This window comes from Neodiprion lecontei, chromosome 2 (genome assembly GCF_021901455.1).
Source record: "Neodiprion lecontei isolate iyNeoLeco1 chromosome 2, iyNeoLeco1.1, whole genome shotgun sequence".
Classification (NCBI taxonomy): domain Eukaryota; kingdom Metazoa; phylum Arthropoda; class Insecta; order Hymenoptera; family Diprionidae; genus Neodiprion; species Neodiprion lecontei.
In genome coordinates, this window is record NC_060261.1 from 29,951,733 (window position 1) to 29,973,418 (window position 21,686).

The 21,686-nt window shown below is 38.7% G+C and overlaps 1 protein-coding gene across 10 annotated transcripts in view; it reads left to right on the forward strand.

Annotated features, from left to right (window-relative positions):
• The window catches only part of LOC107217733, a 183,510-nt gene that overhangs the window by 108,757 nt on the left and 53,067 nt on the right, over positions 1–21,686 (forward strand). For all 10 annotated transcript variants that reach the window (XM_046730851.1, XM_015655392.2, XM_046730853.1 and 7 more), the window contains one exon: positions 21,185–21,351. In XM_046730851.1, coding sequence (XP_046586807.1) covers positions 21,185–21,351 — 167 coding nt within the window. The remainder of the gene's footprint in view (positions 1–21,184; positions 21,352–21,686) is intronic.

Here is a 21,686-nt window from a genome sequence, read left to right on the forward strand (position 1 = left end):
ATCGTATCTGCTCGGCTGCTGTAAATTCGCTCATTATTTTTCACTCTGTATAATTTATTCATTAACGTCTATAAACACGGTAAACTGCTGCCGGTCCCTGAGGTCTTTATTTAATGGCTTATATTCACGTCGAACTGAATAAACCTTATTCTCAAACACTGTGCCCCTTATTTTCAAATTCTTCTAGGTCGTTTCATTATTTTTTACAAGTTCCTTTTCTGTCTGTCGTGTTTTTCTCTTCGTTATTTTTTTTTTTTTATTTTTATTATATTTTTTCTTTTTTTTTTTCTCTCTGCAACCCATTTAGCCAATTTTTCGAGTGCCCAATTTTTGCAACCAGAAGAGTTATAGGATGTAATGAAAGTAAACCCTGTTCCGTCTAGAAATCGAGCACAATGCGACAGAGAATTCTGACTGCAGTTTTACTTCCTGGCTTCAGTTTCTGTTTTTTTTTTTTTTTTTTTCTTTTTTTCTTGCTCCTTTTCTCATTTCTTAACCATAGGTTCTTGTCTCGCCGACTTGCGCTTGAATAATTTCTTCTGTGTGCATACTCGTATATATATATATGTATGTATGTATATATATACAAAATATAAAGTCTGCTTCGCATTGCACAGAAGAATTAAGAATTGAGAGAGTAAATTTCCTCAATTCTTTGGTACGAATTATTTCACCGTGATTGCGATTGGATGAAATTTTTGTGTTTTCACCGCGTGTAAACAGTTTGTACCTTAAAAGTTATCGATTCGTTATAATTCTGCAATGTGACGCAGGATGACATTAATCGTAGAACGTACCACCTACCTATAGTGTAATCAGCAATCGCGGAAAAACAAGAGAACTATGCACAAAAAAATATGTAAACGCGTGTGAAAATTGATGCAGGAGGAGGAGGAGGAGGAGGAGGAGGAAACGATCGCGAGAAAAAGCTCTCATCGTCAGCGTTACTCCGTGCCGAGTGACTTGCGGAAATTTGTTTTTACCCGCGCGTTTAAGGGCTTCGAGTTAACTTTCGCCACTGGTTTTGTGATTTCAAGGTTCAATATCCTTTGGCTGTGTATAAATTACTAAACGAAATTAGGAATGTTTTATTGCAGGTACACGCATTTGCGCAGAGAACGACACAGAGGGAGGCATAACACTTTGAGTCACACATTTTTGTGCTGAGTCAAGTTTTGCAACAATATAGTATTCTATGGTTTATGGGGTCGTTGATTACGAATTTGATATCAGATTACAAAAATTCAACACGACGGATACAACGTGACGGAGGAAAAGTTCGAGGATCGAATCCGGTCAAAAAATTCTATGCAGATGTTTGCGGGGTTGATGATTGAATTCTTCGTACTGGATTATCAAAATCTGATTTCAGATTCGGAATCAGCGTCCCCAAAAACCAGTGGACAGAGTTCGTTCTTCGGATTCGATCGAATTTGAAATTTTCGTCGATCGTGTTTGATCCGCCAACTTGAATTTTTTAATTCCACTTTTAGACTCGTAATCAGCCACCCAGAAAACTTATAATTTATGCAAAAAATGCATACGCGTAGAGGGGTAAATTTCTCGGAAATGAATCATCCCTTCAATTTTCACGATATTCGTCAATCAGTTTGTTTGCAACAACAATAACTCACATTATATCGCAATAATTACTCTCGAGTATTGAAAAGCTCTAAGAATTAGTATACTATCGGTACTAGCGCAAGACCGCAAAGAAATATATTTTCAAAGTTCTCCAAGTATACGAAAAATTGATATAAAATAGGTGGTAAGAATAATTACCGCTATGACTCAAAGGGTTAACGGTAGCAGCTGATTTGCGAACCCCGAGTTTATTTAGTAAACATCGCATCTGGACCGCCGCGAGCCCATTACTCAGCTCATAATCAGCCGCTGCTGCTTCTTTTCCTCTTGCTTGTGCTTGAGGAGGAAGGAAAATTAGGAAATCGGAATCGCCCACCCGCAACGATGACTATTTAAATTCATTGGGGCGATTCTCTGCCTCGCCGCAATTTGTAAACCCTGTAATAACGTGTTTATGTTATACCGGTATACGGGTGTTATGTGTAAACCTAAAAACAGCTGGGAAATGCTTCGCGTAACCCTTTATGTATATATGTATATATATTTAGGTACACGTAGGTATACATATTTATATACCTTCTCTCCTTTTTTTTTGCCATCGCCGACCCTCGACTATGAATGACGCGCCTTCCTTAAAGCCTTTTTATACACGAAAATTCATACCATTTCATCGTGTATGGAACATGTATAAACGTTCGTGTGTATATACATATATACATATATATGTATTCATGTACGAGGAACGAAATCTGGAGGAATGAAATTTTTGTTGGAACAAAAAACGTGTAATGAAAAGCACCTCTTGACCGTTTTGGTTTTTCGTTTTTCTTCCCCCTTTATTATTCTTTTTCTGCTATACCGTGCGCACTCCTGCCTAATTAATTTTCGAAATATCGCTTTTAAATATATTCTCATTTAGAGTTGTTGTCGATCGCAATTGCAATGGTATTTTTTCTTACGCATATTAATTACGCAGAACTAAATTGCAACGGTGAACCTAAATTTTATAGTACGAGGTTTGTTTTCTTTTTCTTTTTCCAGCAATTACCAGCAATAATTATTTGGTCATTCGACGAGAAGTTTCCAATTAACAATAAATATTGAATATTTTTTTTTTTTTTTTTTTTGCGATGCAAAAGATGACTTTTTTCCACGCTGACGATCTTAACTTCGAACATACCAATATATAGAGGTATATAAACATGTGTATATATATATATGTACATATATACATATATATACATAGAAGTTTGTATAAAACCGCAGACGTAGTCGGTAATAGCTAGTCAGCTTGACACGCCTCGTGCAGATGGGAACCTAGCCCAGTTTTGCGGCCCTAATGTACTTTACTTTCATGCGGAATCAGTGTTACTGTGTATAGTCTGTAACGTATATACGCCTAGATGCTTGTTGTTATGCTTCTTTTTAACGAAAATCAATTTGTAAACTTGTCGCTCGATCGTGCCGCGGGCGAATTTAGGCCACACGATAAATTGTCCGAAAGGGGATTTCGGCGCTGGCAACTAACAGGACATTTTCATATCCTATGTTACAAAATACATACCGTATAGTCAGACGGGTAAATTGTTTGCCGAAAATGTATTTTATCTGCTCTATAAAATGTTATTGTTTTTATTTTTAGGTTTACAGAAGTCAACGGTTGTAGAGAAATAATGGTTTGATGGATAACGAGTTTCAATCGCAAATTGCTGTTTGTTTAAAAAAAAAAAAAAAGTAACCGATTTCTAACTGTTGTCCAATGATTATTAAAGAAGTACCTTTATTTATGAATGTAAACTAGCGATTGACGGATCGAGATAATATGTTTGGATGGAAAATTGAACGAATATTTTCCATCGCGCGTCGTATGAAAATAAATTGTGGTTCAGAACGAGTCTGTCGAATCAAAATATCACGTATGAGAAACTGACCGATCACGACGAATAATTTTCAATCGTTAACTTCTTTTCAAATTGTGGCTCACGATCAGCGCGCGTCTTATCATAGAGAGCATGTATATATATATCTAATCTATCCGAGTAGGAAAAGGAAGCAAAAAAAAGAAAAAAGAAAATAAAAATGAGGATTGACCCTAGAATTGCGGAAGTGTTTTTAGTTTGAGAAGTTAGTTTCCCCCCCCTTTTTACGAAGGAAGGAAGCATCGAGGGTGTGTGTGCGTAGGAATGTTAACTATGTCGGTTAGAGGGCGAATCAGACGCCGTTCGGATTATACGAGGCAAAAGTTTCGACGTCGAAATAATAATAATAATAATAATAATAATAATAACAATAATGTAATACAAAGTTGTTTTTTTTTTTTTTTTTTTTCTTCAGAAGAGAGATCAAAAACTTTGACCGAAGTATACGTGTAGGTAGATATAGTTTCTTCTTCGGTCTTGTACTATGAACACGGAGTATCAAATCTACCAATTAGAGAGTACGGGGGGACACTAGTCTAAAACCATAACATAGTCAAAACCATTGACCTAGTTGTCGAGAGTGAAAAAAGAAAATTAATCGTTCGACGTTGCGATAGTGAAAGAAAACGGACTCGTTTTTTTTTTTTCAACTAGTACGGTCCAGTTGATACACTCGGTTTGAGTGCGTTCAAGCATCGGGTTGCAGACCAAGCGTGACCTTAAAAGTTGAAACTCGATGTGCGCCTGAAGAGCGGCTCGAATTTGCTGTGTAAGTTGAAAATTCTTTCTCTCTCTCTCTCGCTTTCTTTCGCTTTTTCTCTCCTTGAACGACAGAAGGAAAAAGAACAACAGACTCGGTCTCATGTCGGACAAAGGCAGGAACGGAACCCTTGAAAAAGTTTTCCATCGGAAACCCCGAAAGTCACCCTCCTGTTCTGGCACACCGTGAAGCAGGTGTAGGATGCATCGGATGTCACACCGTGCACATTTTCTGTCCCAGTATTTCAACACACGGATCTAAAATAGCCGACTGTGCCGAGTGTTAATTGGTTTCCGCGCGTAATTCGGTATGGTGCACTTTCACGCCAACCTAAACTGCGCCCTCCTCTCCTCTCCTCTCCTCTCCTCTCCTCTCCTCTCCTCTCCTCTCATGGATGTCGCGGCGTGACAAGCAGCGGTCCCGACTGCAATGAATTTGAATTTGGCTGAGCGTGACCCAGTTCCTGGTTTCATCCCGTCCTTCCTTCCTTCCTTCCTTCCTTCCTTCCTTCCTTCCTTCCTCCCTTCCTTGCCGCCTGCCTGCCATCCTCCACATGGTCCTTGCAGCTTTGCGTCCTTCACCGCACGTACCTTAATAACCACGCAACCGCCGTTGGGCGCGATCGAAAACCCTGGACACAGGATCCGAACGACCCTGACACGGTTTCCCGGATGCTTGTGTTCACCGAACTCTGACTGAACTTTGTCGGGTGATTAATTTTTTTTTTTTTTTGTTTTTCTTGGGAGGATTTTGTCGCTACGCGTATACTTGGAAAAGAAAAAAAAAATACAGGAATTGCGTTGCGTAAAAATCGATGGCCGTACTTTGGAACTGGTTTTTTTTTTTTTAAACATTGTCGAAATTTATAGTCGAAGTAACGATCACGTCTCGTCTTTTTCACTTTGTTATCGCCTCTCTTCCACCTACCCTGGTTGGTTCGTTCGACTTTGCTTTTGCACTTTTACACTCTTATAGGTCGAAAAGCTCTTCTAGAGTTATCGCGAATTCTTTCACACAACACACATTGCGTATAACTCCACCGTCCCAGCAACGACTTGAGAAAATCTTATACCCTTCAGCCTTTCCATCCCCCTTTCACTTACTCTTTTCACCTGTCTTTCACTATTATTCCGTATTTCGATGCTGACGGTTGATGCGTGTTATACTTGGAAAGCGCACTCGATTTTTCTTCACACTTTTATCGAAATATATAAATTTTTCTTAAATCCTGCATATGTACAGACAAGTTTCAACGTATGTATAAATAGGTAAATACACATTTACAAAGAAGACTTGAGATTTTTATTATTCGTCTTTAGATTGACGATATCGGTGAAATCACATAAGATGTGATTGCCGCAGCATATCGCAAATCGCAAACTATGTTTTTTTTTTTTTTCATTCTCTCTCCGTTACTCGATTGCAGTCTCGGGTAACAACCTCGTAGATAAGCACGTACAGATGCCAATTAAAATCCGAATATACGAAAGAGTTTTTTTTTTTTCTTCGTCTTTTTTTCCTCCCGTCAGCTTCACTTCGGCTTTAGCGGTGATTTGAAAACCGGTGATGATTATTTTTTTCAACGCGGTTTTGAATATGCTTAAATTCATGTATGTACGGTTGGAGCTAAGCGCGGCACAGCAATCTGAATCATTAACGGTATTTTGGTAGAAAAAAAAATAAAAAATTTATATCGTTTAACGAGCTCCTCACAGCCTGCAAACCAGCAGTACCGGAATTCAGAAATTTTTCTCGTTTCTGATTCACGTTAATCTATCGCTGCGAATATTGTTAATACCAAATTCCCCAGCGATCTTTTCGAAACGCTTTTTACAATCTCTGTACTACGCCTTGTTTTAATTTCGTATTCAGATGTTTATTAATTCTTTCTTCAATTAACTACACACCGAGTAATTGTCAAGCATAATAATTACCGTGATTACAATCAAGGCAATGACGGTATAGTCATTTTAATATTAATTTACGTTGATACCGGTATTAGCAGAGAAAATCCATTACTCGGCTTATAAGATTGAACAACCGTCATCTTAGAATCGAGCCGAACGAACTGGGATGAGACTGAAGCTCGGTTGGTCGACCTTTATCCATCGAGGAAAAGGACCTCGCAACGTTTTACCTTTCGATGAAACTTTTTACTCCGCTTCACGGCTGCCACTTCGCTTTAGTCGTTTCTTGATTCGATTTACTTCTCAGTTTTTGCCCCATTTTACGAAACTCTGCTCCCACGCTATGATTCTATTATAATTGTTAGTATCGTCGAAAGAATGTGGATTTAAAATGCGGTTATACCTGCGTTGCACGATGTAATCGAACACGTGACCAATTTTCATATTGTTTGATCGCTCGACGTAACGTAACTTGTAAAAATAAAACATTTAAGCTTCTTCCAAGAGGGATTGTTTTCTCATTTTTTTCGTGTAAATGTATAACCGAACGTTTATTTAATCGGATGTATAAACGAAAAATCAATATCGTGCGACACGATAAAAAAAAATTGTGTTCAATAATTTGTTACTTTACAGTTACGGAACGAAACGAATAATTTACGATCGCCAAAAAAAAAAAATTAAAGATTCATCTCTACAAACGTATACGTTTGTAGAATTTTGGCACTGCGAATCAAAGTATCAAAGATACACACAACGTTATGTGTTATAGGTATAGATACTATAATGAAGGGGTGTTTGTTACAAATTTCACCTTTATACAAACGAGCCCGTATGGTTCGTAGTTAACGAACCAAAAGCCTGAAGAGATAGCGAAGCGCGCGAGATGAGAGGAGGAATTTACATTGAAAACCTTCGGCTGCTCTTCAACGCTCTAATACGTAATGACACGTGTATATAAAGCTGTATACCTACACACACACACACACACACACGCGCGTAGGTATACGGTATTTATATGAAATATATCCTTTGGCCCGCGATAAACTTTTTTCTTTTTTTTTTTTTTTTTTTCTTCACCCGCGGATTATCTGTAAACTCGTGAAAACTGAATAGGAATATAGAGGTAGGAATGGGAGATCAGATTTGTATAAGCTATGAAAAGAAGCAATCGAAATCCCAGCTTCGTCATTTCTCGGCTCTCTTGCTTTCCCTGCTGCGTGCAACCCTCGATAAATAAACTCGGCTTTCCTAAATCCTCCGGTAATTCAAGTGTCATCTTCGTTTGCTCGTAATATGCATTATGATATTAAAGAAGCGTTGTAATATGAAAGTGTGTTAACAAATTGCTTACTTTCTTTTCGCGTATGTATTTGAATAATCTTCGTGTGTCTTTGTTTTTTTTTTTTTTTTTGTTCTTGTTACTTTACCAGCAAGGGATTGATTTGTAAGATAATCGGATTGACGGTAATGAACGACGACGGAATTTAACACCCTTGTAATCGTGATGATTAAACAATACGAGAAAAAGTCGCGGTTATAGTAGAAAGAAATGGAATTTTTTGTTTTTTTTTTTTCCCCTGCTCAATTTGATAATCTTGTGTGAAGAAGAATAAGATGGGGCGTGGTAAAAGAGTTTTTTATTTATTTTTTTTTTCTTTCTTGCAACCGAACGGGGTGGAGGCGGTGAAATTTTATTATTATCTTTCGGACGAATTATTCTCAGCATCGAAGAATTCGCCTCGACGAGTATGGGAGAGATGAGCGTGCAGCTCGAGGGTCGGATTCGAACGTTCTGTTTTTATAATCGCGTATCGCCAACGAATGAACTTAGGGGGGAGGGGGGACGAAAACTTTCTTAATAACTTTTCGCGTATAATAATACCCACCGTGGATATTATATACGGGTGCGTCTGATGTATAGTATAATATAAGGGGAGTGAGAGAGAGAGAGAGAGAGAGAGAGAGAGAGAGAGATAGATAGATAGATAAGGGAGAGGAGTTTTTGCCCTGGTGTAGGTATCATATTTAATTAATAAAATTTACCCTCAGCTTTTATGACCGTGGTACAAGTTTCAAAACTATGACTTGCAAATAGCCCCGAAAACGAGTGAGATGGAAAGAAAGGGAGAGGCCTCGGTAAACTTTTAGTTCGAAGATTCCTCCTGGAATTGTTCATACTGTTTGTCTCCCTCGTCGCCCTCCTATTATTCTTGTCCCTCTTTTCACTCTCTCTCTCTCTCTCTCTCTCTCTCTTTCTCTCTTTACCTACCCTCCGCTTCTTCGTTCCCGGCACTCATGTATATATATATATGTATATACGTCGCTATATATATATACTTGTTGTAAATATTTCTTATCTATTTCAAAAATGAAATTGGCTTGGCTCTGGACCAAATCATTCCGCCTGTCTTTCTTTCCTTCACGGTTTATTTTTGTTTTCTTCCCTTTTCTTACCCACGCTGCTTCATTCTATTCTCTCTGTTCGGTGGGAAATTGTTTGATTGTTTTGACGCATCTGCAAAAGTAAGAAAGAAAATGAATTTCCACTATCTGCTCGAAAAGAGTTGCAGCATCGTAAGTTGACTCAGGGTCGAGAGGAATACCATTTTTCTTATTGGGGAAAATGAAGGGTTCCACGCCACTCGTTCTTTTGCTATATAACAACGTTCCCGAATTTATCGACTATTCAAAAGGATTTTTTCTTTTATCAAACTTGTTGAAAACTTGGCGTTTAACCGGATCTAAATATGGATCTTTGTTATATATATAATTAAACATAATTATATATGTATATATTATACCTGGTAAGATTCTATTTCAGATGTTTAATTTTTATTAGATACGATCGCAAGAAATGTAAAAATTCTCCTCGTTTTATAGCGCCTGTAAAAATTATACATACTTCCGATTCGGAGGACAAAAGATACCGATGCCAAGAATTCATACTGGCAGTATAAAAATATTGGAAAAGTTTGTAAAAAAAAAAAAAAAAATTGAAATGCCTCGTAAATATCTCTCGAACTTATTCTTTTTCTTGCAACGTTTAACTTTGAAAGAATTCTTGTTTTAAACGGAATATCGACTGTAAATACAATATCTATGTATAATATGTATATATATATATATATATATATATATATATATATACGTATACAATGTGCAACGAGTTTGGGTGTGACGCGCCTAATGTGAAAAGAAGGAAACTTTACTCTCTCGTTTGTCTGTATTCGTCAATTTATTTATCCGTATCTTATTTGCGTTTATTTACATTTGTCTGCTCTGAAATGATTTACCGAATAACTGGTTCGAGCGTCGAGGGCGGAGATGAATTCGCAACGCTGAAAATCGGAGAGCGTTAATAAAGCCTCCCCCCTGCTCTTTTATCTTTCAGGATGCGTAAGGCGAAAAGTTGGCAACGTTACGCAATCTTCTTGTCTTGATCTTTTCACGATCTTTATACATAAATTCTTCACCGAGTTAAGAGGGGCGATGGGCTACGATATATAAGATGATTCGTTAAACTTACACCCAAATCGGGGTGGGAAGAATACGTATCTATATATATATATATATATATTATATATATTATGTCGAAGAAAAATGATCATTTTCATTAGTCTGGCATCGCGCAGTGTTTTATAACAAAGCTTTGAACACCCTCGACAAGATGCGAAGTGTACAGATAAATTTTCCACCTCATACAACGTTACGGAAATAGAAAGTTGGGACTGCGCGAATGAATTTCTAACGAATCGAGATGTGTGGATGGGTAATTATCTTCCCGGAGCTTCGTTAAACCAATTTTCATTCAACCAGGATGGATCGGTGGCGCGACGAGGAGAGAGGAGAGGAGAAAAGCTCGCGTCATGTTCCAAAGAGTGAACAAACATTGGAGGACACTCTGCAAAGGCAATGCGCTAGTCAAACGCACAATGACGAAATGCGGAAGCAAGGCTTGGGAGGCAGCAGCTCTGCTAACTAGCTTCGAACTAGAATTGGCGAACGAACGAAACCTTCCCTTCTCGTCTCTTCGTTTCACCGATGGTGTATGATCTGATTACAAAACGGCATTGCCAGCTAGCGCGTCTCAATGAGTGGGTAAACAATGCCGCTGATGATAAGGGTTCCCTATCCATCCACCTTGCGAAATTGCACCGACAAGCATACCGCCGTCCCGAGTTCCCGCACGGCCTGCCAAAAGCGCCGGCCAAACTGCAAGCAGCAAACTAAGATCCCGGGGTGAGATTCGGACGGACAGAGACTAATATTCCTCACGTAAGTTAGCCATTCGACGGGGGAGTAACGAAGAAATATCGATGCAATCGCGCACGGAGAGAGGAGACGTCTCGATTATTTATCGCATCGACGATAGTGCAGGAATGGAATTGGGTATACCGACAACGGAATAAACGGTAGAAATGCATCGAAGTTTAATATGTTGTGACTGACGTTGAAAATATTTTTAATTGCATTTTTTTTTCAAGAATTTCCCTGCATTATTTTACTCGAAGAGAATCCGCGAGTACGAAGAACCCGAGACTTACGCAGTCGTCAATTTCTAGTTTCTCTAACGGTTGATGTTGCACCGTGTCAATTTTTCGATTATGCACCGTGCTCGTTGTTGAAATAATAATATTTTCTCAAGTTTATTAAGGAGAATATCATTTTTTTTTTTTTTTTCTACGATCAATTTACCAAACGAAGAATCATGGTATCGCATATTCACTGTACTAATTTTTTGCGTATCGTTTTGATAAATTCTAACGTGGCAATATCAAACTTGGATAAAACTGTACGAACAATTATGACTTTTATCTAGTTTTCCTTAGTTTCAAACTTTGATACATCTTTACATTTTCGTCGCACTCTTTATTCGCACAAACGTTCTCTCGGCGTAGAAGAATCAAGGTGTCTCTTTCGATCGTCGATGATATTTCTCGATTTCTTTCACGCTTTCGAACGAATTTGTACCAGGGTGAGAAGGTGCAAAATATCTTTTCAATCTCGCCTTACTTTTCCTTTCATTTTCTTTCATTCTCTCCCCGTATCCGCACTACGAATAATGATCCTTGTTGTAACGGCTATTGTGCGGCAGGTATAACGTACTCGACTTATCGCTATCCTTTCTTCGTATTGTTTCCGTAGGAACCGTGAATTGAGACACTCTATTATCTTGTCCCGTGTAAAAGGCATCCGAGCCTAGCGTCTGCGGCGTACAAGATACGCGAGTCGTTGATTATAACGACACAGACATTCGTACGTTACTTGGCTATTGGCGTCGAGAGGCGGGATATAATTAGAGACACGTACTCTGTACCTATGAGATAATTTCAATCTTAACGACGATCTTAATCACATTGTTATACATGCACAATGTACATGAGCATCGATTAATCGTAATCGAGGAAAATTTGAACTTGAAGTACAGAGAACAGAGTCGAGTTGTCTCCGTTAATTCACGAAATTTAATTGAAATATATATTTTTTTTTTTTGGTTTCTTTTTTTCGTCCGTGTAATTTTTTCGACGATGATCTCGTTACGGAGATGCGGTATTTAATGAGACAACAATATTGCAAAATTTGTTTGATTCTCTATGTAAAACATTTTACAAGTCAAAATAGATTAGTTGGATAGACTCGGAATGTGAAATTCTGGTGTTAAGCCATCAATACGGTTACTTTCGGAATACCGATCTTTCCAAATTGTACGATTCTGAATAATGACCCTTCTACATTCTGGATATCTGTTTTCCGCCGTTTCAAGCACGATCAAGCTCTAACTTTTATTTTTATAATATTTGGACATTTGAGAATATGAAACATTCTAAAAATTCATTCTCTAGAATATTGACTCTGTACGTTATTAAATTCCGCATCTCTGAATTCTTGGATCAACGTTTTCTGAAGTAAGTGGGTTCGGATAATAGAACCCTCTGCTAAATACATTTTAGTTAAACTGCAGCTTTTTATTGGGCGCAATCCGGGACTTGAAATGTCTGACAGTATCTGTTCCCTCATATTTGTTATTCGAGTTTATTAAATTCGGAATTCTGGCCATTCTGATTTTCGGTTTTTCTGATTTCTTACCCCGACCCGATGCAGAGGCGGCGTGGGAAAAGTTTATTTTATGATAAATCACCGTCCCTCCCCCCCCCCCCTTTTTTTCTGCCAAAATATCTTCGCGGGAAAACTCTCGAAGAAGAAGAAGAAGAAGAAGAAGAAGTAGAAGAAAATTGTTGCAGGCTTCCAAGCCGCCGAGCTGCTTCTTATACATACCTGTATACCACTACATACCCTACCATGCACAGTGGCGACCTTCTTCTTCCGCATCACGGACGGCAGCGTGAAGAAAGCTGCTGCAGAGTATAAAGAAACGGAACCTGCACACCGAGTTTCCATACAACTTTTGTCCCACGTTAGTCGTACGCGTAAAGTAAAGTCGCTGGGTAATTTATCAAAATATATTTACAAAAACGCGGATTAAATATCGCGGAAACTCTCTCTTTCGTCGTTGTGAAAAATTTTTTTTTCTCTTCTCGCTCATCTTTAAACAAACTGTATGCGCGAGAGGCGTCGTATGAATGTATGTGTAGTTCTATTGTTATTGTTATTGTTGTCACTATTGTCACATGCTATCGCACCTCCTATATATTTGCAATACCTTGTAATACTCGCGTCACTTTTATCGTTTGAATCGAGTTAACCCGGCAGAGCAGGAGGCGGGGTTGAAATTACAAATGTGAAAAGTTGGGAGAGCACGAAATTCCGAATTTTTTGCTACCGAAAGTTAAAATAAAGAAATCAAACTTTGATGAATCATCTTTGAACCGTCGGTTTTTCCGACCATTCGAAACATTGTCGTTTCTTCAACGTTTGATATCTTTACTTCAAGTTTCGTCATCAAATAATTCGGGGCTATTCCCTTTCGGAACTTTTCAAATTCGGAACTTCAAACCCGCCCCCCCGGAACAGGGGTGTGAAATTAAGGCCATCTCTCCACATCGGTATAAACAACGTGCCAATTTGTCCTTGTCCAATTAGCCTCTGTGAACCATATAGGTACGACCGGCTGGGTACTCACCCAAATTTACCTTACGTCTGACACTCGAGATTCAAGTGCGCCCGCGGAGACGTGAAATTTCACACGAATTTTCAGCGGAACAACTGCATGCAAACCAGCAACCGTTGCTTCCAATACCAGATTCGAGATTTCAAGCTTTACGAATTTGAAAACTGTAAGCGTGAAACGTTGATCGTGACTGAGAATCTTTTTTTTTGTTTTTATTTTACTTTTTTTTTTTTACAGAAAGAGATACCGCAATTTATTTTTATTTCCTATAATTTACGATACGCGAGTAATTATAACCAGGTATCGTTGGCTCGCAGTGCGGAAATTCGTGCCGTTGCAACGTATCGTTGCTATCGTCGAAGAAAAGAAAAAGGTATATTATTTTGAGATGTTGATCATTCGGAGACACGAGAGAGCGATCAGCGAAAGATATTAGAGAAACTTTTTTTTTTTCTATCTTCTTTTACCACGTAACTAAGGTCTCTTGTACTTACTCGGGTAGTATTTTTCCGCGACGCGATCGTGCGATTGCACTATCAACGGTACCAAAAAACTACTCACATCATAGATTCGTGCTCATTGCGTCATACCCTATATTTATATCTGCGCTAATGCGGCCTGTGTCTTTAAAAGAAAGAAAAAAAAATCGAAGAAGAAAAATAGGAAGGGGGGGGGGGGAGAAAAAAACGTAGAATGAGTCAACGGTTTATATTTACACGATTAGCTTTCCGAAAACGCGTTATACATGTGTATGCACAGTTGAATCGGTTGCCTTGCGAACGGCGCATGTCATTAAAAGCATACGGTATGCGTTACCTATATATATATATATATATGCAAACGATGTACATATACATTTTATGTATATACGCGTTCTGCAATTGTGGAGCGAGTTTCGTTTATGTTTTTGGTACATTCAACTTGTTTTTTATTTATCAACTTCATTATGAAACCGGTCTAGAAATGTTCCAAGTGAAAAATAAAAGTTTCGAGAACTTTTGGGAAATTTTCAGACCGTTTAAACAATTTTTTAGTCGATGAAAAAAATTACAAGTACTGAAAAAGAATAGAAAGAAAATTCGGCCATCGTGGGCCTGGTCCAGAAAAAAATTGTCCTCTTCAAAATCAATCTCAGTATTTATAAATAATTAACCGGTCGAAGTTCCCCGGCAAGTACGCTAAAATTTTTCCGTTTGAAGCGTTTTTAAAATTTTTTACATATATTATTAAGTAAATACTAGAAATTAAATATTGATATGACATGTTGTTTGTTAAAAATGAAAAAATTTGCGTCGTACTCACTGACAGAAGTGTAAAAAAAAAAAAAAAAGAAAAAAAATACCACAAATATAAAATCGATCTACTGAAACATTTTTTTTAGTCAAATATTTCTAACAGTGTATACCTGTACACGTATTCGGCGTTGATCAGGATCGATATACTATAACTCAATTTCCGGCATATATAGTTTCGAGGTGGTAACAGAAGTGGCGACGACCCAATTCGTGCGAAACTCCGATGAACTGGGATAGAGGGATGGATACGTCCGATATTTGATGAATTGAACTGACCCGGTAAAAGCTCCGCTAAAATCTAATTCCAGCATGCCCGTATGCATATATGTATAATATATATTCACCTATCCCACGTCATACATGCACGAAGAAGATAGTGAACGCTGTGCCTCCGAGCGTATTCTATAGGTATCCGATTTTATATTGAATCTAAAATTAACCCGAGAAAAAAAAAATATATATATATATATATAATATATATATATATAAGCATGTATAGACGCGCCTCGATTCAGCGAAATTATTGCAACACACCGTGTATGCGTACGTCGGACATAACTGTGTAACAGTGACTGAATCTCACCGGAAGAATATTATTGTCTTGTACTTGTATGATGTAACAGTTATTTCTCAAGTGCTTCCTACGCAAGGATCTGTAATTAGGATATAATAATGGGAGTCGGAGATTGTTTATTTTTTTATTTTTTATTTTTTCTCATTACGGAATACCGACTTATTTTTTAAAGTTGCCAGTGCGAAATTTAATGTTTGAAAGAAAAAGGAGAATAAAAAAAGCAGTGTTTGTTTGTCGATACATTCCAGATTTTTTCTTACATTTTCATTTCTGCGCTGAATGATTTAAATTTACTTGCTCTCTCTCTCTCTCTCTCTCTCTCTCTCTCTCTCTCTCTCTCTCTCTCTCTCTCTCTCTCTCTCTCTCTCTCTCTCTCTCTCTCTCTCTCTCTCTCTCTCTCTCTCTCTCTCTCTCTCTCTCTCTCTCTCTCTCTCTCTCTCTCTCTCTCTCTCTCTCTCCCTCTCTCTGGGAACTGTCAACGTCAACTGTCACGTAAATTTCGCCTCCTGAGTCAAACTCTCTCTGTCACCTTTAAATCAAATTTTCAATTATTCACCTATGGACAAGTTGTAGTGAAATCGCCTCCGTTCCCTTCAATACTGTCAGTGTCCAGTTCTAGTGTGCATACATTGCATTTATTGCCGACTTTTACAATTTTCAAATTCTAGCTGGTGTACATGTGCAAACGTAGTGTGTCAGTGCGTGGTTGTGTCTGTGCTATTGTGATCTTTGATCTCTGAGGATTAACACACTCTATTATCGCCATAGCGTATTTGTTTACTTTCTTTCTAACCCGTTCCTCACGTCGTCACGTGTAAATCCGCCTGACTCTCTCCACTCTATACACATCAGCCTTATCATGTCCGACGACAATACCGAGACTTCTGCACAGGCAGCAACAAGATTATGCAAAGGATGCAAAAAGGATGTCAAATCACCTATCTGTTGCTACAAATGCCTTGGTTATTTCCATCCCAGTTGCGCCCAAGCGACGAAAGTTACAAAGGCCAATGGTAGACCGGCTGCAAGATGCAAGTTTTGCACGGCCCAAGCTGCTGCCACATACTCAACACCGGCTGCTCCCTTCTCCGTCGATACCGCTGGAACTGTTACTCCTCTGCCTGAGGTTGGCACACCTGCATCGCTTCTAGTTCCTCCCACAGGTTCGCCTTCGCTCGAAACGCTCCTTGCAGCTATTGAAGCCTCTTCGAAGCATTCGTTAGCTATTAATGCAAAACTTGACAAATTGGTAACCTTGCCTGATAAGGTTGGTGAACTTTCTACTAAAGTGAAAGGTTTAGAGGAAAATTCGCACTCCCGTGCTCGAGAGTCCGCAGAGCTCTTGGCTAAAATCGATGGTCTGACCTTGCTGCCAGCTAAATTAGAATCGTTGACATCCAAGTTTGATCAGCTCTCAATATCCACAACGGAGATGTTCAGCAGCCTCACGGCAAAAGTAGAGGATCTCACCAACAAAAATGCACTTCTCAGTACTCGTATCGACAACCTCGAGGATACCAGTAAATCACAGGCGGCTGAGATCACCCGTCTTGTGACATCAAATACCGAGTTAAAATTGTGCAACACAAATCTGACGGACAGGCTGGCGTCTCTGGAGCGAAACTCTTTAAACAGCGACTTAATTATCTCTGCAGTTCCCGAGCTAGAAGGCGAGGATCTCTTGGCTACATTTGGCGCCCTTACAACCCAACTCTCTGTTGACGTGCCGCCTATCGATGTTCTGGAGATTGGGCGCATCAAAAGCACATTGGATTCCAACAAGCCTCGATTGATTCTATGCAAACTGAGATCCGTCCAATGTCGGAATCGCCTACTTGCCGCCAAAAGAGCTAAAGGCCCCATTTATGCAAATCAGCTTGGCTTGCCGCACGATCAGCCTCGGACTCCTATTTTCATCAACGAGCATCTGCCCCCTACTCTTTCCAAATTTCTAGGAAAGGTGAGAGCCTATGCCAAGGAGAGAGGCTATCGCTTCATCTGGACCCGAAATGGATTAGTATACGTCAAGCGGGATGCGTCCTCTGATCACATCCTGATAAAATCTGAGGCCGATCTTCAACTACTCTCGCATCGTACTTGACTAATGTCGAAGCCATCTGAATCTACCCTCGTTGGACTGGATTGCGGCTCCACCTCTTCTATTCCTGATGCCACTCTCGACTGCAGTTTCTTTAATATCCCGACCCTACCTCTATCACTCCGGCAATCCTCCTCTCTGGCGGTCTTCAAGGCTAAACTCTTCGATCGGCTTTTCGCATTGGAGTTAGCAGCCGTCAACCTAGCACCGTCGCCGAGGCTTTGATTACTTAGTTTTCGTTCACCCCCTTTTAGGTTAAGTCTATTCCCTACCTCATTATCGCAATTGTAAGTGTTATTTTGTTATTTTGTTACATTACCCCTAATAATTCTCAGAAATGTACTTCTCTATTTTCTTTTCCTATTTATAACTGTATAGTATTACATCTATTTAGTATTATAAGTTTGCTGTTACTCTTCCTGTTTATGTTTATACTATTAAGATATTCTATTTTATTTTATTTTATTTTATATTTTATTTTATATTCTATTTTCTCTGTCTCTGTTCAACTTGCCCATTGGCTCCTACGGGCCACGGCATAAAATCAAAATAAATCTAATCTAATCTAATCTCTCCCTCCCTCCCTCCCTCCCTCCCTCCCTCCCTCCCTCCCTCCCTCCCTCCCTCCCTCCCTCCCTCCCTCCCTCCCTCCCTCTCTCTCTCTCTCTCTCTCTCTCTCTCTCTCTCGTTTTTTCTTCCAATTTACGCGGTGAAATTTTGATATCATTTGTACGGAAATATTCGTAATATTATAGAGATGAGAAGATGAGAAGGCAAGTAATTTTAAGTAAATTTAAATCGTGTGCAAAAGTCACGAAACATATTCTGTTAATTCAACTACCTAATTGATACTAATTGAAAATTAATTTAAAACAGTCTGACATACACACGTCCACGCAATCTTACCAATCAGCGACTCAATTCCATTTGGAAAGGAAATTATTCCGACGTTTGCACGTTTCATTCGTAGAATGCAAATGGTTAGGAATATATTTATATGTATGTATATTGTATACTTATGTACATATAACGTAGGTACCTAAATATAATCCCGGGAATAGAGATCAGCTTATCAGTTGATTAGTCGATTTCCTCGGTCAAAAAGATGCAGCTTTTCATCCCGGCGATGAGAGCCGAGACTATTATGGGAACAGTTTTTGTGTGTGTGTGTGTGTGTGTGTGTGTGTGTGTGTACATATATATATATATATATGCATGTATGTATGTACTTATTGCGCTGCCGTTTACCCGACGAGTTATACCTGACGAGACGAAGAAAAGAAGTTTGATGCGAGCTAATCATTACCCTCGAGGCATGCAGCAGAGTTTTCTTCTTCTTTATATTTTTTATTTTATTTTTTTACTCTTTCTTCGTCTTCATTTTATTCTCTCGTGACTAAAACACGCTATGCCGACTGGCAGGCCATCAAGCAAACCGAATACGGGTTCCTCTCGTAACTGTAACTCGTTATAAAGCGTCGTTCATTCGCTCATTTACCGACCTTTAATTCGATCCTCTCGTGATTTTATAAACAATCCTAAGTATCGGAATTTGTAATTATACGTGGGGTCACTCCATAGGCTACCCAAGGGTAGGGTATTTATCGCGATATCTGCAACTGGAAAGTTTTTTTATTTCTCATTAAAAATTTGTCGTTTGCGAATTATAGACGTTTGAAATTGGCCAATACGTTAAGCAGCTGTTGGCTTAGAACAGAGCGAGGAAAGTGATAAATAAAAACGTTATCATATTGAGGTTAGAAATATTACCGTAACGATTCATGATGAGGAAAAATCGTTGTTTCGTGATTTTGGAATTGTCGGAAATTTGGTAAATCGTAATAAACCAAACCACACTCGTATTTCGAAATTTTAGTTCCTTTACAATCGTTGTAAAATTAAGAAAATAGTTATTTTTTTTCCCAAAATTTCGTTACGATAACGTTACCAACTTCAACCTGTTAAAACGTTCCAGTCGTAGATTGTCACGAGGAATACACGCATGAGGCGATAATCCCGGGTCTGCATCCCGTGTAGCCTACTTGTGCGAAAATCGAGATCACGTTGGGGAAATATTGTCGATAGCGATTCGATTATCGATACCTGTTTAAAGGAGGATCGCGTAAGTATGCGTTATAAGCGTGTTTGAAAATGGGTGAGCAAGTTTCCTTTCCAGTTGTCTTACCGCACCGATGATGGAAGCTGAAAATTCTCCACCTCGCAGAGTTTTCGTCGCGTAACGTGACGTTTTCTTAACGCTAGGCAAGCACCGCGGACTAACCCAGATTCTACCAAGGTTGATAAATAAAATAAACAAATGAAAATAAGCGATGTTGAATTTGTCGTTGATATTGACCTAGCTGTGTATTGTAAGTATAGTAACGATAATATCAAAACGCGCTTGGTATAATACAGAAATTATACAAGACTTCACGGTCACGAAGATATTAAACGTGGTCAGCACCGTTTCTAATTTGTTGCTTTTTGCTCATTGTAAAGTTTCGAGCGACCCCGTCTTACACTGAGAGAAATTTTTAGTTCCGGTTACCGCTTAGTCCTTGACTATTTTCAATTTTTACCACAATCGAAAAATATTGTTCTAGGCAGAAAATGAAGATTAGTTTTCTAACTGTTACCGGAAAGTCCAGTATCCCTTGCTATTCTTTCTCGTTACGATCGCTGTTGCTATATTTTCTTGTGTCTGTTGCGAAAATTTAATGCTTGTGCAAGAATAAATTCACCTTAAAGCCTTGTTTAACTAAAAAAGTAGAGTAAACCGAAGAAATTGATTTTGCTTTGCAATTACCAAAAAAGGATCGACGATAGCGCAAAATGGTTAGGCGTACCTCGTTTTTCCTAATTCCAACAATATTCAAACAGTTTTTTTAACGATACCTGTCTTACCGAATTTTTCTAGTTACTATAACAAATGAAATTTTTCTCAGTGTATTGTTAGTTAGGCTGGCGACGATTTTTATCAAATTATGAAATATTTACGGCTTTGAAATGTCTCTACCGAATTCAGTCTCATTCCCGGGCATTTCAATCTACCCTGTGAAATTATTGTTATTATTATTAAAGGATGAATTGAAAAAATGGTATTTTTTGTTGAAAAAGGAATGTACTTAATCCTCGTTATGATTATAAGAATTTAGAAATTGGTAAAAATTGTATTATCTCGTCCGGTACCAAATTGATTTTCGCTGATAATTTGATCACCAAAATCGTATCATATTCATTATCCCTTACCTGCTGCCGGGTATATATCATAGGTAGGTTATACCCGGATTCCCACCATCTGTTTGTAATCTGATATTTCGGTTATAATCCGGAAGAAATTGAATCTGCAGCGGCAGTAGGAAAAAACCAATACCGAACTATTGATCTTCGAATTGAGTATAGGGTCGTATTGATATTTGATAGGTTACAGGATTGATTTTCTACGTGATGTTCAAATACACGTCTCGGCTTTGGCACAAGGTATACGATATGTGTATATCAACGTAGCTATGCACATATGTATATACAACGTAGCTGTATTTATATACAAGCGTGTCTGTGAGAAGACGTTACCTGTAAGGTATAAAAGAAAGTAGTCGCGATTGGTTTCCATGCACGCTCGATTTAATGTCCATGCTACTTCCTTTGATCCTGTGAAGCATCGGGACTAGAGAATACGGAAATAAAAATGAACCTTCTACGGATTGATTCCCTTTTACGATATGCGAGCTTTCGACCCATGATTCACTTTTTTGCTATATTTGGCTTGTTCCTTTTTTCCCCGATTAGATTCTCCTTCGGTTCATTTTATTGTTTTCGTTCCTTCTTCTTCTTTTCTTTTTTTTTTCGTTACGTTTGCTGCGCTCGATGCATTTTTGGAGAAGGCGGGAGTGTCTTTTATTCACGACGTGCCGGTTTCGGACGAGGAGTATCGTACCGCAATCTCTATAGAATTGAACAATGCGTTTGTTCCAGAGGTGACGATGTTCAACGGTCGATTGAACTGCTGGACAAGGTACTCTCAGAGTACGACGAGAACGAGGCCGAGGGCGACGGAGGCGCCGGGAGCGGTGGAGGAAATTGTGGAAGCAGCACAGAACCGAGTATCGGCCTCACACCAGACGACGAAAGCCCATCTCTAGGTTCGACATTTTAACATTTGTTGTAAAATTTAACTTAGTATTTCATAATAATGAGGATGAAGTTAGTAACGTTACCGTAACGATGCATGTTTTGAAAAAATCGCTTATTTCCACCTTTGTGATTTTCCAAAATTTAGCCAATCATTGTAAACAAAATATGTTATACACTGATTCGGAAACGCCAACTCCTTGAGAGTCATCCTAAAATTACCCAATAAATTTTTGTTTTTTTTTAACCTGACGTATCGTTACGTGAATGTTAGTAACTCCAGCCTCATTCGTAATATCTTTTTCCGCCTGATTTTAATTACTTCAACATTTTTTTTTTTTCTCTC